General features: G+C 43.0%; 1 protein-coding gene across 1 annotated transcript; it reads left to right on the forward strand.

The window, feature by feature from the left end:
- The first annotated feature begins 2,022 nt into the window (after window positions 1-2,022).
- LOC123991654 (melanocortin-2 receptor accessory protein 2A-like) lies at window positions 2,023-13,081 on the forward strand. The gene is made up of 4 exons (XM_046293297.1): window positions 2,023-2,300; window positions 2,462-2,618; window positions 6,760-6,859; window positions 11,323-13,081. Exons 2-4 carry the CDS (start codon window positions 2,495-2,497, stop codon window positions 11,792-11,794), a joined length of 696 nt encoding a protein of 231 aa, XP_046149253.1. The 5' UTR covers window positions 2,023-2,300; window positions 2,462-2,494; the 3' UTR covers window positions 11,795-13,081.
- The last annotated feature ends 3,341 nt before the right edge of the window (window positions 13,082-16,422 follow it).

Below are 16,422 nucleotides of genomic sequence, written 5' to 3' on the forward strand. Positions count from 1 at the left end.
AGTCCCTTCTGTGTGCCAACCACTGATCATGAAGTGAAGTTGAAGTTTCATATGCTGCCACTTTCCCCACTAACTTGTCCCCTCTTGGTTTCCTGAATGCAATTTGTAAGATGCAGCTGCAAAGCATTTATGGAGAAGTGTGCATTGCTTTACGTATATTTTGCACACTGCCTGTGAATGTAGCTGGTGGCAAGAGCGCTTTCAGTAAGATAAACCTGATAGAAACTATTTGTCCCAGGACAGGCTTTGTAGTCTTGCCATGCTGTCCACTGAAAGTCAGTTAGCTAGAAAGCTGGACTTCAAAGACTTGATCAGTGACTTTGCTAGAAAGAAGGCTTGGCGCTGGGCTCTTGGTGAGTAATGCTGAGCAAGGGTCAGTGATAACTGTTAAATGGCATGGCTATGGATATTGGATCACTACACACATGATGCCCACAGGCTGAGAACAAGACTGAGAACAGACTAAGAACAAGATATATGGCTGGATTGCCATAAAATGTGTTGTGCACAATCAAGACCCTAAGTGGAAGAAACCTATTGATTTGATGACCACGTGACCTTTCCTCTAGCGCCACCATCAGGCCTTTTCATTTCCATTTTGTTTTCCATTTTCCATTTCCACTTTTCCAGCTGCTTATTTTCTAGTTGGTATGTAACTTAGTTCAACAATCTGCTGCTGATTTTATTATTTGGTGTTGTTATATCATTCTATAGATGATAATGTTAATTTATTTTAATTGAAGGTTAAATTTATATTGATTTTAAGTTATTTATGAATGTTAAGAGAATTTTCCATTCAAGAATTGTACCATTAAAATTACATTTAGATTGTAGTAGATGGCCTTTAGCACTTTTCTTATAGAGGGTATCTATATGCAGAATGTTGCATGTCTGTCTACACAGTGTTATATTTTCACAGCTCACTGTCAGTAAATATTGGTTATCTAAAGCTTTGAATGGGTCGATTGGGTTCTGGGGGTGTGTGGTTACAGCAATTGGGCAGGGTTGGTGTGGCCTGTGGTGGTGGGGCCCAATGTGATATCTTTTCATGGGGCCCAATATCCCTGGAGTGCCCTGCCGACGATTATCCTTTTAAATCCAAGTCACATTAAGATTGATTTAGAATTGGAATATGACCAAACCTCATCACCTTATGTATTCTCCCCCCTGTGGCAGGAAGTGACATCCCCAAAAACACTAATTATAAGCCTGAATCACTTAAATGGCTCTTAGCCTCCCACACATAGGCTACTGTCTGACCCTAACACTAAAACTACATCTGAATCTGAAACTAAATAAAAATAAAATAGGAATATAAATTATTTTATAAAACTCTAATAAATAAAAACTATTACAAAATCACAAAACTATAATAACCTTGCAGCTGAAGGATGGGTCTGGAGAAATGTAACCACTCTCAAGTTCATGATATGATATCAACATTATAGTTTTAACCGTGTTGTGAGGCTATACAATGTTTGTTTACAACCATAATTTTTTTTACAAACAAAGGAGCAAAACAAGATCATATTTTGGGTTCTGGTGGTGTTAGTTAAACCAAGCTCATGAGGCATGTGTATCTTATATTCTTCAAGAATATGGTCCTTCTGTAGCTCAGTTGGTAGAGCATGGCGCTTGTAACGCCAGGGTAGTGGGTTCGATCCCCAGGACCACCCATACATAGAATGTATGCACACATGACTGTAAGTCAAGCGTCTGCTAAATGGCATATATTATTATTATTATTATAAGAATCAATGTCTATGTATGGTTCATTTAATTTCAGTCCAAAAATTGATGTATCAATCACAGATTGCCACTTTAAGAGGCCTATAACATATATTTTTTACAATAGGCCTACATTACTGAGTTTACCCATTCACTAGATGTTTGACAACAACGCCTCCCTTCGCTCATCCAATCCAATTCAATACCCAAAGCCGATCAATATGAATATATTATCCTAGGTTGCGTCACACGGTATCCCACCGGCGCTGCTGCTTATCCAACCGCAGTGAACCCTTGTGCGGAGGCTACTTGATACTGCGCTTTGCAGGCTTCTATAGCAGCAGTGTGATGCATAGCCTAGGTGTGATGTCCTGCTGATGCACATGCTTGAAAATAACGCAGCTGAGTTTGTCAATTTGTGAAGGTTTTTCTACTTTTCTCTTATCTTGAATTCGCATTTGACGCGCTGAATCTGGTAATTTGTTCGCCACTGAATTACCGTTTCCAAGAGTGGATGCTGGATACGTGTGTTGGAGCATTTGTAGGATTTCTAAATTCTGAATGAAATGCAGGTAGGCAAAAAAACGTGAACATTTTACTTCAATTGGAAACTTTTCATCTGTTCTTATATTTCTGGAAAATGTTTATGGTTCGGTTTTCATACGGATACCCTGGTCTAAGTCAGTTGTTCAGCATGCCAATACTTTTGCTGTTATATTTTGTCTTCTCTTAGGTCTGGTAAACCCAGTGACACAGTCCATTTGAGATGTCCGAAATCCATCATTATAATCAAAGTCGACCCAGCAACACACGTGGCAGTGATTATGTGTGGCAGTATGAATATTATGATGACGAGCCCGTGTCTTTCGAGGGTCTCAAGGCTCATCGATGTGAGTGACATCTTATTTTACTAAACGCCTTCCCTGGCCTCTTAATGAAACGCTAGATAAGTCAATTGATTAGTCAATTGATAGTGTGTGTGCACATTACATTTTGTCGGCGTGAATTTGTCGCTGTGCGTGTGTGTCTGCGCGCGTGCATGTTTGTTTACACTCCCACCACGTCTATCCTCTATGTTAATTAAGTTCTATAATTGCATCAGGCAGCTTCTTCCCTAATTGTAATTCTCCTTTTTTCCAAATCAGTGGGACACCACTGGGCACAGACTGGTTCAATCAACCTTGTTTCAACATCATTTGTGATGTGGAATCTATGTGGAAAATACAGTGGATTTGCAAAAAGTCATCAACTGTTGTTTTGAGTGAAAATTCAACCACAGGATTATGTCATTATGGTAACCAATTTTCAACAAACCTTATAAAATATGTTGAATTTGTACCTTTGAAGCAACATCAGATACTCTATGCAATATCCTCTATAAGAAAAAAGTATAAACTGGATGGTTCGAGCCCAGAATGCTGATTGGCTGACGGCCGTGGTATAGCAGACCGTATGACATTTATTTTTACTGCTCTAATTACGTTGGTAACCAGTTTATAATAGCAATAAGGCACCTCAGGGATTTGTGATATATGGCCAATATACCACGGCTAAGGGCTGTGTCCAGGCACTCCGTGATGCGTTGTGTATAAGAACAGCCCTTAGCCGTGGTATATTGGCCATATACCACACCCCCTCGTCACCTTCTACTGGAGAGTTGAGCCATCTACAACTATCCCTTTGGTCTTCCATCCAGGGTTTTAACCAAGCACAGCTTAAATATCTTTCACTGACTATTACCAATGTGAGAATGATTTGAGAAATCTACACCTAATAGATTCACTGTTGCAATCAAAGTCATCCCAAAGGGTACGTTTAACAGAGCAAATTAAATGTTAAAATACTTCAATCAAACTCAGCAAAAAAGGAAACGTCCCTTTTTCAGGACCCTGTCTTCATTGTAAAGGGTTTAAACACTGTTTCCCATGCTTGTTCAATGAACCATAAACAATTAATGAACATGCACCTGTGGAACGGTCGTTAAGACACTAACAGCTTACAGACGGTAGGCAATTAAGGTCACAGTTACGAAAACTTAGGACACTAAAGAGGCCTTTCTACTGACTCTGGAAAAACACCAAAAGAAAGATGCCCAGGGTCCCTGCTCATCTGTGTGAACGTGCCTTAGGTATGCTGCAAGGAGGCATGAGGACTGCAGATGTGGCTAGGGCAATAAATTACAATGTCCGTACTGTGAGACGCCTAAGACAGCGCTACAGGGAGACAGGACGGACAGCTGATCATGGCAGACCACGTGTTACAACACCTGCACAGGATCGGTACATCCGAACATCACACCTGCGGGACAGGTACAGGATGGCAACAACAACTGCCTGAGTTACACTCCATCAGTGCTCAGACTGTCCGCAATAGGCTGAGAGAGGCTGGACTGAGGGCTTGTAGGCCTGTTGTAAGGCAGGTCCTCACCAGACATCACCGGCAACAACGTCGCATATGGGCACAAGCCCACCGTCGCTGTACCAGACAGGACTGGCAAAAAGTGCTCTTCACTGACAAGTCGCGTTTTGGTCTCAAAATTTGAATTTATCGTCAAAGGAATGAGCGTTACACCGAGGCCTGTACTCTGGAGCGGGATCGAGGTGGAGGGTCCGTCATGGTCTGGGGCAGTATGCCACAGCATCATCGGACTGAGCTTGTTGCCATTGCAGGCAATCTCAAGGCTGTGCGTTACAGGGAAGACCTCTTCCTCCCTCATGTGGTACCCTTCCTGCAGGCTCATCCTGACATCACCCTCCAGCATGACATTGCCACCAGCCATACTGCTTGTTCTGTGCATGATTTCCTGCAAGTCAGGAATGTCAGTGTTCTGCCATGGGCCGCGAAGAGCCCGGATCTCAATCCCATTGAGCACGTCTGAGACCTGTTGGATCGGAGGGTGAGGGCTAGGGCTAGGGCACCCTCCTCCCCCCATTGTGCCTTGGTGGAAGAGTGGGGTAACATCTCACAGGAAGAACTGTCAAATCTGGTGCAGTCCATGAGGAGGAGATGCACTGCAGTACTTAAACCCCCCTTTGTTCAGGGACACATTATTCCATTTCTGTTAGTCACATGTCTGTGGTACTTGTTCAGTTTGTTTCAGTTGTTGAATCTTGTTATGTTCATCCAAATATTTACACATGTTAAGTTTGCTGAAAATAAATGCAGTTCACAGTAAGGGGACGTTTCTTTTTTTGCTGAGTTTATATTCAATTCTGTAATTTAGGACTAAAGCATTTAGGAAGTCATCAACAGCTATTGTTTAAATTCATCCCGGGATAAAATATATAGCCAATGTCTATAGGCCTAGGGTTTCATGCTTAGGTTTACAGTGCCTTGCAAATGTATTCATCCCCCTTGGCGTTGTTCCTATTTTGTTGCATTACAACCTGTAATTTAAATGTATTTTTATTTGGATTTTATGTAATGGACATACACAAATAGTCAACAAACAAAAAAAGTGAAATTTAAAAAATGACATGGAAAAGTGGTGTTTGCATGTGTATTCACTTTGCTATGAAGCGTCTAAATAAGATCTGGTGCAACCAACTACCTTCATAAGTCACATAATTAGTTAGATTGCACACTGATAGACCTTATTTAAGTATCACATGATCTCAGTATATATAAACCTGTTCTGAAAGGCCCCAGTCCAAACAGGTCAGGGACAAAGTTATGGAGAAGGACAGATCAGGGTTGGGTTATAAAAAATCTGAAACTTTGAACATCCCACGGAGCACCATTAAATCCATTATTAAAAAATGGAAAGAATACGACACCACAACTAACCTGCCAAGAGAGGGCCGCCCACCAAAACTCCCAGACCAGGCAAGGAGGGCATTAATCAGAGAGGCAACTAAGAGACCAAAGATAACCCTGAAGGAGCTGCAAAACTCCACCACGGAGATTGGAGTATCTGTCCATAGGACCACTTTAAGCCGTACACTCCACAGAGCTGGGAATTATGTAAGAGTGTCCAGAAAAAAATAAGCAAACATGTTTGGTGTTCGCCAAAAGGTATGTGGGAGACTCCCCAAACATATGGAGAAGGTACTCTGGTCAGTTAAGACTAAAATTGAGCCGATTTGGCCATCAAGGAAAACACTATAGCTGGCGCAAACCCAACTTCTCTCATCACCCCGAGAATACTATCCCCACAGTGAAGCATGGTGGTTGCAGTGGGGATGTTTTTCAACGGCAGGGACTGGGAAACTGAAGGAATAATGGATGTCACTAAATACAGGCAAATTCTTGAGGGGAAACCTGTTACAGTCTTCCAGAGATTTGAGACTGGGACGGAGGTTCACCTTCCAGCAGGACAATGACCGTAAGCATACTGCTAAAGCAACACTCAAGTGGTTTAAGGGGAAACATTTAAAAGTCTTGGAATGGCCTAGTCAATGCCCAGATCTCAATCCAATTGAGAATCTGTGGTATGACTTAGATTCCTGCACATCAGCGGAACCCATCCAACTTGAAGGAGCTGGAGCAGTTTTGTCTTGAAGAATGGGCAAAAATCCCAGTGGCTAGATGTGCCAAGCTTATATAGACATACCCCAAGACACTTGCAGCTATAATTGCTGCAAAAATTGGGGTGGGGGGGGGTGAATAGTTATGCACGCTCAAATTTTCTGTTTTTTTATCTTATTTCTTGATTGTTTTACAATAACAAATATTTTGCATCTTCAAAGTGGTAGACATGTTGTATAAATCAAATTATACAAACCCCACAAAAATCAATTTTAATTCCAGGTTGGAAGGCAACAAAATAGGAAAAATGCCAAGGTGGGTGAATAATCAAATGGAATCGACCAGTGAATAATACGTGTGTTGCATTCACTTCTCCATCTCATCCAAACATCTCACCAAAACAATCTTACTGTATTTAAAGAGAGGGAATAAGAGAAACCTGAAAGACAGAGGGAGAGATGGAGATGATGTAACATCTTCCAACACAGTGTGCTTGTTTTACAACTTAATGACTATTTACTGACCGGAACTGGACCATAATCCCTTGTTGATCTGATGTTGCAGACTCCATCGTCATCGGCTTCTGGGTGGGACTAGCCGTGTTCGTCGTCTTCATGTTCTTCATCCTCACCCTGCTGACCAAGACAGGAGCCCCGCACCAAGAGTGAGTTGAAAACAGCCCCTCTGTCCCCCTCTAAAACGTACAATCTGTCTACCCCATCTACGTTCCCCATTTCCCCTGAAACCCTCTACCCCTTACCTCTCCACCCTTTGCTGGGAGCCCTTCCAGAACCATAGACAGCCCCAGAAACTAGCATTGCAGTTTCAAGGCCTTTTTCTCAATTGTCTCAGTCTGTCCCCACCTCGTCTTCTCTCTGTTATCTGCACTAATCTAAAATAATTGAGCAGGTGAAATCCAGCCTAATTATGAGTTTACACCATATTGTTTTCACCTGCCAAGTCTTTTCTAATCAGTACAAATGAAGGAGAAGACAAGAGGAGAGAACAGATTTTTAGACAATTGAGACAGAGCCAAAGACTGATTCCCTCGATCATATCCAACCGTCTTACCTACCGCACTGCAGAACAACTGTTGCTAACATTTAGCTTTTTGGTTAATATGCCATTAGCAGAACTTCCATTAGTAGATAATAAATAATAAAGAGAGGTATATGTCAAGGAGAAATAAGGAGCTTTATTTATCTGTTTATATTCATTTGTCTCTGCATCAATCCATTAAGTCTCACCTCTGGAGGCTGTTTCATGGCACTTTAGAGGCAGATGGCTTGGCTCTGGAGTGGAAACGCACTAACACTAGAGCTACCATTAACACAAAACACTGGTAACACACTGATGTGGAGGTAAGTCTCAATGGAAAAAGCACCATTTGTGCTGTCTTGCTCACTCCCATATGGTTATTGGCAAGACAGCACAAACAGATCTGGGACCAGGTTAAGAAAGGCTACCTTTGGGAGAAAAAAAAAAAATCTAGTAATCACCCAGTGAATATAATCTGTTCTCTCCGTAATGTGATAAATCGTCAGTCTGTTATGATTATTTCTGAATTACACAATCTAATAAAAGATTCAATCAAATGTTGGATTATAAGACATTCAGGAGCTATATTGCTGTCCTTGAAAGTAATATAGATTCATTGACACGTATTGCTCCTTTTGCTTTGTCCCTTCCCACTGGTCAACTGTTGAATCAACGTTGTTTCCATGTCATTGCAACCCAAGAAAATCTATGTGATGTCGTTGAAACAATGTGGGGAAAGTATTGGATTTGCAAAAAGTAAGGTCATTTTGTATTTTTTTCCCACCCAACTTTTAACCTAAATACAATGACATGGTGACATTTTTGTTGTTGATTTCACGTTAAATTGACAACTCAACCAAATGTAAATCTAGACTTGAACTGACGTCTGTACCCAGTGGGTTCTCCTCTTCATCTTGCTCACATCCTCGCCACTTAACTTCTCTGCTCTTTCATAGACTTCTCTCTGCCCTCTCCTTTCCATCCATCCATCCTCATAATCTTTCCTAAAGTCCTATTAAATTGAATTTCTCTCCACTCCTAACCTTCCCCTCTTCTCTTCTACTAACCCTTCACCTCAACTAACCTATCCTCTCTTATCCTTTCCTCTCTTTCTAACCCCCTCTTCTCTTCTCTCCTTTTATCCTCTCTCTTCCCTCCTCTCTAACCCCCCCCCTCCTCTCCACTCTAACCCCCTCTGTGAGAGAGATGGCCATTACTCTAACACTTAAAAGGCTTGAAATCGGACTGAGAATGTCCTATTCAAAATTACTTTATTTAAAACTGCAGTAGCAGAGCAAGTTAAACATACAAAACTGGCAGCTAAAACTTATATGGCTCACCGTAGTTAAAAGTAGTTCTGAATACAAAGGACATGGTGTTATAAATCCTTTGTGCCAATAGTGGATTGTGAGCACTAACGTAACACTTGCTTGATGTTGTTGAGATGAGGATAAGGCAGATATTTCATTGGTGTTTTCAAGTGGGATCCTTCCATCTTAAATGTTTCGTTGATGAGTCCACAGCATTTCCAGAAGGGTCAACAGTGAATTCTGGTATCCCAGAACCAGCCCCCTCTATACCTGCACAATCTCAATCTCCTCCACTCTCACTTTGAGGCCCATCTGGGTTATTTTCTCTACAGCCAGAGCCACTGGCTACCCCTTTCAGCAGCCTCTGAAGTTGCCTTCATGGTTTGACATAATGCTTGGCAGTGGATCCCAAGGTCCTTCAGCAACCTGGTAGTGGATGTTGCCACAAATCCACGACACCCAACCTCCATTGGGCAAACTCTTGCTTTCCAGCCTCCCTGCTCGGTATCTACTCCAAGCTCAGCCTCTTCCTCTCGTATGCCTCGTCCACCTTATCATCCCAAGGCACAGTTAACTTCACAAAGTAGAGAGCGCACAGAGACAGGGACCATGGTCTACTATAGTACCAGGTTTGGTCTTATGTTGGTAACGGTTGTTGTATCTCAGATGGAACTGTGAGGCATTGGTCCACATCAGTCAGCATTTTCCATTCTAGGGCCGCATTCAGATTTCCAGCCTTTGTTCTTGGAGAGATTTCTCCGTTTTTGTTCTCCTCCGTGGACAAATGCTTTTTGTTGCGTATGGTCAGGTGTTCTGGGAGGCAAGGCATTGATGGTTGTTCACTTGGTTTCAAAGCTTCAGCTTGGCAGGATGGATGGACCTGTCAATGCTCTTGAGTCCTCTGATGGTTTCCTGCCTTAGCACCTGGTCTGGGTCTGTGTCCTTGAGGCTTGCATCATACCATAGTCACCTGGGCTGGGTCTGTGTCCTTGAGGCTTGCATCATACCGTCGTCACCTGGGCTGGGTCTGTGTCCTTGAGGCTTGCATCATACCGTCGTCACCTGGGCTGGGTCTGTGACCTTGAGGCTTGCATCATACCATAGTCACCTGGGTCTGTGACCTTGAGGCTTGCATCATACCATAGTCACCTGGGTCTGTGTCCTTGAGGCTTGCATCATACCGTCGTCACCTGGGTCTCTGTCCTTGAGGCTTGCATCATACCATCGTCACCTGGGTCTGTGTCCTTGAGGCTTGCATCATACCGTCGTCACCTGGGTCTGTGTCCTTGAGGCTTGCATCATACCATCGTCACCTGGGTCTGTGTCCTTGAGGCTTGCATCATACCGTCGTCACCTGGGTCTGTGTCCTTGAGGCTTGCATCATACCATCGTCACCTGGGTCTGTGTCCTTGAGGCTTGAATCATACCGTCGTCACCTGGGCTGGGTCTGTGACCTTGTGTCCTTGAGGCTTGCATCATACCATAGTCACCTGGGTCTGTGTCTGTGTCCTTGAGGCTTGCATCATACCGTCGTCACCTGGGCTGGGTCTGTGTCCTTGAGGCTTGCATCATACCGTCATCTCTGGGTCTGTGTCCTTGAGGCTTGCATCATACCATAGTCACCTGGGCTGGGTCTGTGTCCTTGAGGCTTGCATCATACCGTCGTCACCTGGGTCTGTGTCCTTGAGGCTTGCATCATACCATAGTCACCTGGGCTGGGTCTGTGACCTTGAGGCTTGCATCATACCTTCGTCTCTGGGTCTGTGTCCTTGAGGCTTGCATCATACAATACTTCCAAGGGTTTTTATTGGCTGCTTTGTTGGTATTGGCTCATCATTGATGAAGAAACCTTTTGTCAGACAGTTTACCTTTGGTGATAGACATGCTTCTTGATTTGCAAGGTATTTATTCAATCTTCATTCTGGCCCACTTGAAGTTATCTTTAAGTTATCCAAGCAGGCACCTGGTGCATGCTGCAGTAGTGGTCATTGTTGTTGTCATGTCTTTGGCTATGCCGGATTAAGTGATATGACATGCTATTCTATAAAATAATTTGTTTTTTTCCAGGTGATCCTCCAGCTCTTACTTTTAGAGTTATGCTTTTTTCCTTGGTGAAAAGCGCTTTGATGAATTTGAAAGGGATAATTAATTGAACCCACCTGGTGTCCCAGGTCTAAATCAGTCCCTGAGTAGAGGGGAACAATGAATAAACGCAGTGGAACTGGCTTTGAGGTCCAGAGTTTAGTTTGAGGGCTCTAAACCGTAGGTTTATACCCACTTGTTCTTTCTTGCTGGATGGGCTCAATACACTCCACATTTGATGTTTATGTGCTTGAGTTAGCCTGCTCAGAGACAGGGGTACTGATATTCTGCAAACTTTGGTTTTGCTCGAGTCACTGAACATTCGACTGACTTAAATGACTTCTCAAGAAGTACTGATCAATGCGAGTCCCCTGTTCTCCCTCCTCCAAGCACATTCTACTGACACAAACATTCTGGCACACATACTTTAAGATGGCAGGTGACCCAATTACTGAGCTGAAACCCCTGTGTCAATTGCCGACTTCCATTAACTGGACCAATAGAAACAGTTGACAATGAACACGACTGCAATTGGTTGAAAATTATGGAAAATACCTAGTTACTGGTATATTTGGCTCTATAAAAACTTGGAATAAAAACACCTTAAAATGAAGGTCTCTATTGAAGGCCTCTCTTTCACACCCTCCCTCTCTCCTCTCCTTGTAACATCTCGCTCTCTATTCTCCCTCCCCAACAGAAACCCGGAGCCGTGCGAGAAGCGCCACCGGCTGGGGAACTGCGTCGTGGACATCCACTGCCCCCAGGGGGACTCCCTGGCCGACGAGGACAAGGCCTTCTCACGCCCCCTTCTGGACGAATCACGCTCCTTCTTCTACATCAGCAAGGAGAAGCAGGGGAGAGGGGATGGATGTGGGCCACATAGGGTCCGTGGGAGTCTGGGAGGACGCAGCTCCTTCGGGTTGGAGGAGATGGGGGAGGCGGGGGAAGCCAGAGAGCGGGGAGACGGCGGTATCGACCTCCAGGGACTTCCAGAGGAGGGAAAGTCAGAGAGGGAACACATCTTCCTGTCGCACCACTTCGACATTCCCAACTTTGTGAACTCGGAGCACAGCAGAATGACGGGAGAGGATGATCTGCTGCTGTGTGAGCCGCCCACCCTCCTGGACAGCCAATCGTGCGTTCTGGATGGCCACCACGTCATCAGCTGAGGCCCCGCCCCATCCACGTACACCATTGACATCATTATTGGAGATATGTTACCATAGCTGCAGATGAATGGCAATACTTGAGTTCCAAATGGCCTCTGCTCATTTCTTTTATAGGAATGTGGACTAACAGTTACTGTAAAGTCACACTGACCTCACCCATGACTACCAGGGTTGTGTTCATTAGGGCATGCAACAAAAAACATTTTGCAACATAAAAACGAACATTTGTGTTTCTTAATGGACAATTCCAGTTAGTCCCGCCCTGTTTCGGTCCGTTTTCCTGTGTTTGGTGACTCATGAACATGACCTAGCTCTTTTCCATCTGGCTATTGGCTGAAAATATTCTTTACAAACCACCATCAATCAGCCCCTGGTGAACCTTACTTGTTAGCTTGTACTAATAGTTTGACACAGGGTGACAATGTTTTCTGCAAGGGAGAATATTCTCAAGTTGAAACTGCAGCGTCTTTTTTCACCTTTATTTAACTAGGCAAGTCAGTTAAGAACAAATTCTTATTTACAATGATGGCCTAGGAACATTGGGTTAACTGCCTTGTTCAGGGGCAGAACGACAGATTTTTTCGTTGTCAGCTCGGGGATACGATCTAGCAACCTTCCGGTTACTTGTCCAATGCTCTAACCACTAGGCTACCTGCCGCACCGAACCATTATCCATTAACATTATCTTAATTGGCTAACTCATGAATTAATTTTATAAGTATGGGCTGGATGACACTACACTGGAGAGATGAGATGCCTCTTTATGAGAAACCATGTCATAAAGATTGAATGAAAAAGCAGAGAGGGGTTTGGAGAAGAGCGAGAGAGAGAGAGACTGTGTGGAATACATATTGATGAACACTAGTCTTCCGTTGCCCTTGTCGTATCTTGACTGAGAAATGTTCCAGACAGAAACATCATCAAACACTAAAGAAGCAGGTTCTAAACGCATAAATGCATGTATAAATACTGTTCATGTATAGATGATTATACAGGTAATATAAACCATCAGCCATGAGTCTCTGAGTGTTTTTTGTTAACATGTATATTACACTAGCATAGCATAGACAGCTAATTAAAGTCGTCGGCCAGCTTCAGAACCTACAGCCTCATCTAATCTAAGCTTTGTTTGCTTTAATTCATCTTTATGAAAGAACAGAAAAAACAAACCTTTCATAATACAAACACATTAGTCAATAACAAGATGACAATACAAAGTACAAGGAGATTGTCTCATTGTAAGTTAGAGGAGATGTCATCCTGCATTCATCTTGCAAAGACTAGCTTGCGTCCCAAATGGCTGTCACGCCTTGGTCTTAGTATTTTGTGTTTTCTTTAATTATTTGGTCAGGCCAGGGTGTGACATGGGTTTATGTTGTTGTATTTCGTATTGGGGTTATTGTATTATTGGGATTGCGGCTGAGTAGGGGTGTTGTATGGGCTTGGCTGCCTGAGGCGGTTCCCAATCAGAGTCAGGTGATTCTCGTTGTCTCTGATTGGGAACCGTATTTAGGTAGCCTGGTTTCGCTTTGTATTTCGTGGGTGATTGTTCCTGTCTCTGTGTAGTGTTCACCAGATAGGCTGTAATAGGTTTCACGTTCCGTTTGTTGTTTTTGTATTTATTAGTTATTTCATGTATCATTCCGTTTTTTCAGTCATTAAAGACATGAGTAACCACCACGCTGCATTTCGGTCCGACTCTCTTTCTACAAATGAAGAACAACGTTACAATGGCACCCTATTCCCTTTAGTGCACTACTTTTGACCAGGGCCCTATGGGCTCTGGTCAAACATTGCACACTAAGTAGTGATTTGTTGCAATTTGGGACACATACAAAGAGGTGTGTGGCGAATACAAGTGAGCCGATCAGCATTAGATGTCAATGAATGCATTTAAACCAGGAGACTTGATGCTGACAAACAAGGGAGGGAGGGAGGTACAAACACTAAACCTGCCATCTAAAGGTGCTATCTAGAACATAATACGGTTCTTCAACTCTCCCCATAAGAGAAACCATTGAAGAACCCTAGTTGGTTCCAAGTAGAACCATTTTGGTTCTATATACACTACATGACCAAAAGTATGCTCATTGAACCTCTGATTCCAAAATGATGTGCATTAATGTGGAGTTGGTCCCCCCTTTGTAATAATAATAATAATAATATATGCCATTTAGCAGACACTTTTATCCAAAGCGACTTACAGTCATGTGTGCATACATTCTACGTATGGGTGGTCCCGGGGATCGAACCCACTACCCTGGCGTTACAAGCGCCATGCTCTACCAACTGAGCTACAGAAGGACCAGTGGAGTGGAGGCTGCTATAACAGCCTCCACTCCTCTGGGAAGGCTTTCCACTAGATGCTGGAACATTGCTGTGGGGACTTGCTTCCATTCAGCTACAAGAGTATTAGTGAGGCCGGGCATTGATGTTGGGTGATTAGGCCTGGCTCGCAGTCGGTGTTCCAAATCATCACAAATATGTTCGATGGGGTTGAGGTCAGGGCTCTGTGCAGGCCAGTCAAGCTTTATGCACGGGGCAGTTAGGATCACCACTTCATTTTAAGAATGTGAAATGTCAGAATAATAGTAGAGAATTATTTATTTCAGCTTTGTTTTCTTTCATCACATTCCCAGTGGGTCAGACGTTTACATACACTCAATTAGTATTTGGTAGCATTGCCTTTAAATTGTTTAACTTGGGTCAAATGTTTCGGGTAGCCTTCCACAAGCTTCCCACAAGAATTTTGGCCCATTCCTCCTGACAGAGCTGATGTAACTGAGTCAGGTTTGTAGGCATCCTTGCTCGCACACGTTTTTTCAGTTCTGCCCACACATTTTCTATAGGATTGAGGTCAGGGCTTTGTGATGGCCACTCCAATACCTTGACTTTGTTGTCCTTAAGCCATTTTGCCACAACTTTGGAAGTATGCTTGGGGTCATTGTCCATTTGGACAACAAATATAACTATGGTCATTATGGCCAAACAGTTCTATTTTGTTTCATCAGACCAGAGGACATTTCTCCAAAAAGTACAATCTTTGTCCCCATGTGCAGTTTCAAACCGTAGTCTGGCTTTTTTATGGTGGTTTTGGAGCAGTGGCTTCTTCCTTGCTGAGCGGCCTTTCAGGTTATGTCGATATAGGACTCGTTTTACTGTGGATATAGATATTTTTGCACCTGTTTCCTCCAGCATCTTCACAAGGTCCTTTGCTGTTGTTCTGGGATTGATTTGCACTTTTTGCACCAAAGTACGTTCATCTCTAGGAGACAGAATGCGCCTCCTTCCTGAGTGGTATGATGGAAGTGTGGTCCCATGGTGTTTATACTTGCGTACTATTGTTTGTACAGATGAACCTTCAGGCGTTTGGAAATTGCTCCGAAGGATGAACAAGACTTGTGGATGTCTACCATTTTTTTCTGAGGTCTTGGCTGACTTGATGTCAAGCAAAGAGGCAATGAGTTTGAAGGTAGGCCTTGAAATACACCCACAGGTAAATCTCCAATTGACCCAACATGATGTCAATTAGCCAAACAGAAGCTTCTAAAGCCATGACATCATTTTCTGGAATTTTCCAGGCTGTTTAAAGGCACAGTCAACTTAGTGTATGTAAACTTCTGACCCAGGGGAATTGTGATACAGGGAATTATAAGTGAAATCATCTGTAAACAATTGTTGGAAAAAGTACTTGTGTCATGCACAAGTACAAAACTCGGAATTCCAAAGCGCAAACTCTGGCCTCTTTCTAGAGCCCACAAGAAGGACCGCCGCGGCACCTTCCTGTTCAAGTGAGCACAGCACAACAAGGTGAATCCAAAAATGTATTGTAAGCTGCTGCATAAATAATGTATTATGCGAGGGAGATATGTATACTGTAGCTAGAAAGTAATACTAAGTGTATGTTGTGTAGTAAACTGTTAGTAGCCCATGTGCCTCACCCTAATAATTTGGTCCCTTTCCCCCTTTATAACTTAGGCTACTATTCTATTTATGCTACGGTTCTGACTTGGTGTACAGGCAGAATACTGTAAGAACGGCCCATGTTCTGAATTCTTTCACTGTACATTTCAAAAGTGTGTACATCTCAATTGTCAGTAGAAACCATTTTGTTTAAGCACGTCAGGCATATCAGCTAGGTTTGTAAATGAGGCTGAAAACTGTTTCGCTGCCAGACAAGGCTCTGCTGATAGCCAGGTGTAGTGGTGGTAAACATTCACTCCATGGTGCTGAAAAGAAAGCTCTGCTGTTGGGACTGCTTTATGCAGGCCCTAACAGTTTGTGGGCACCATTTGTCACCATTATAGTGCAATTAATGTACTGCTTGGTGTTGTGTTGTGTAGTTTAGTGGCTTTGCTGGCATGAATAAAAATACAAATAAATGTGGTTTTCCACACCAAGATTTACATGCTAAAATCGCCAATGGTTGAGACACTTAGCAAAAAACTTGCCAAAATTATAATTTAACTATAATTTAACTATAATAAATTTGTGGAGTGGTTGAAAAATGAGTTTTAATGACTCCAACCTAAGTGTATGTAAACTTCCGACTTCAACTGTAAGTAAATATATAGTGTACATGGAAGCAAAAGGGTTCTCCTATGGGGACAGCTGAAAAATCATTTTGG

This window comes from Oncorhynchus gorbuscha, linkage group LG12 (genome assembly GCF_021184085.1).
Source record: "Oncorhynchus gorbuscha isolate QuinsamMale2020 ecotype Even-year linkage group LG12, OgorEven_v1.0, whole genome shotgun sequence".
Taxonomy (NCBI): Eukaryota; Metazoa; Chordata; class Actinopteri; order Salmoniformes; family Salmonidae; genus Oncorhynchus; species Oncorhynchus gorbuscha.

What these genes read in the sequence shown, in the direction of transcription:
- LOC123991654 (XM_046293297.1), top strand. Translation starts at nt 2,495, where the DNA reads ATGTCCGAAATCCATCATTATAATCAAAGTCGACCCAGCAACACACGT. An exon ending in GGGTCTCAAGGCTCATCGAT is followed by an intron (nt 2,619 to 6,759) that starts GTGAGTGACATC and finishes CTGATGTTGCAG; the next exon opens with ACTCCATCGTCATCGGCTTC. An exon ending in ACAGGAGCCCCGCACCAAGA is followed by an intron (nt 6,860 to 11,322) that starts GTGAGTTGAAAA and finishes CCTCCCCAACAG; the next exon opens with AAACCCGGAGCCGTGCGAGA.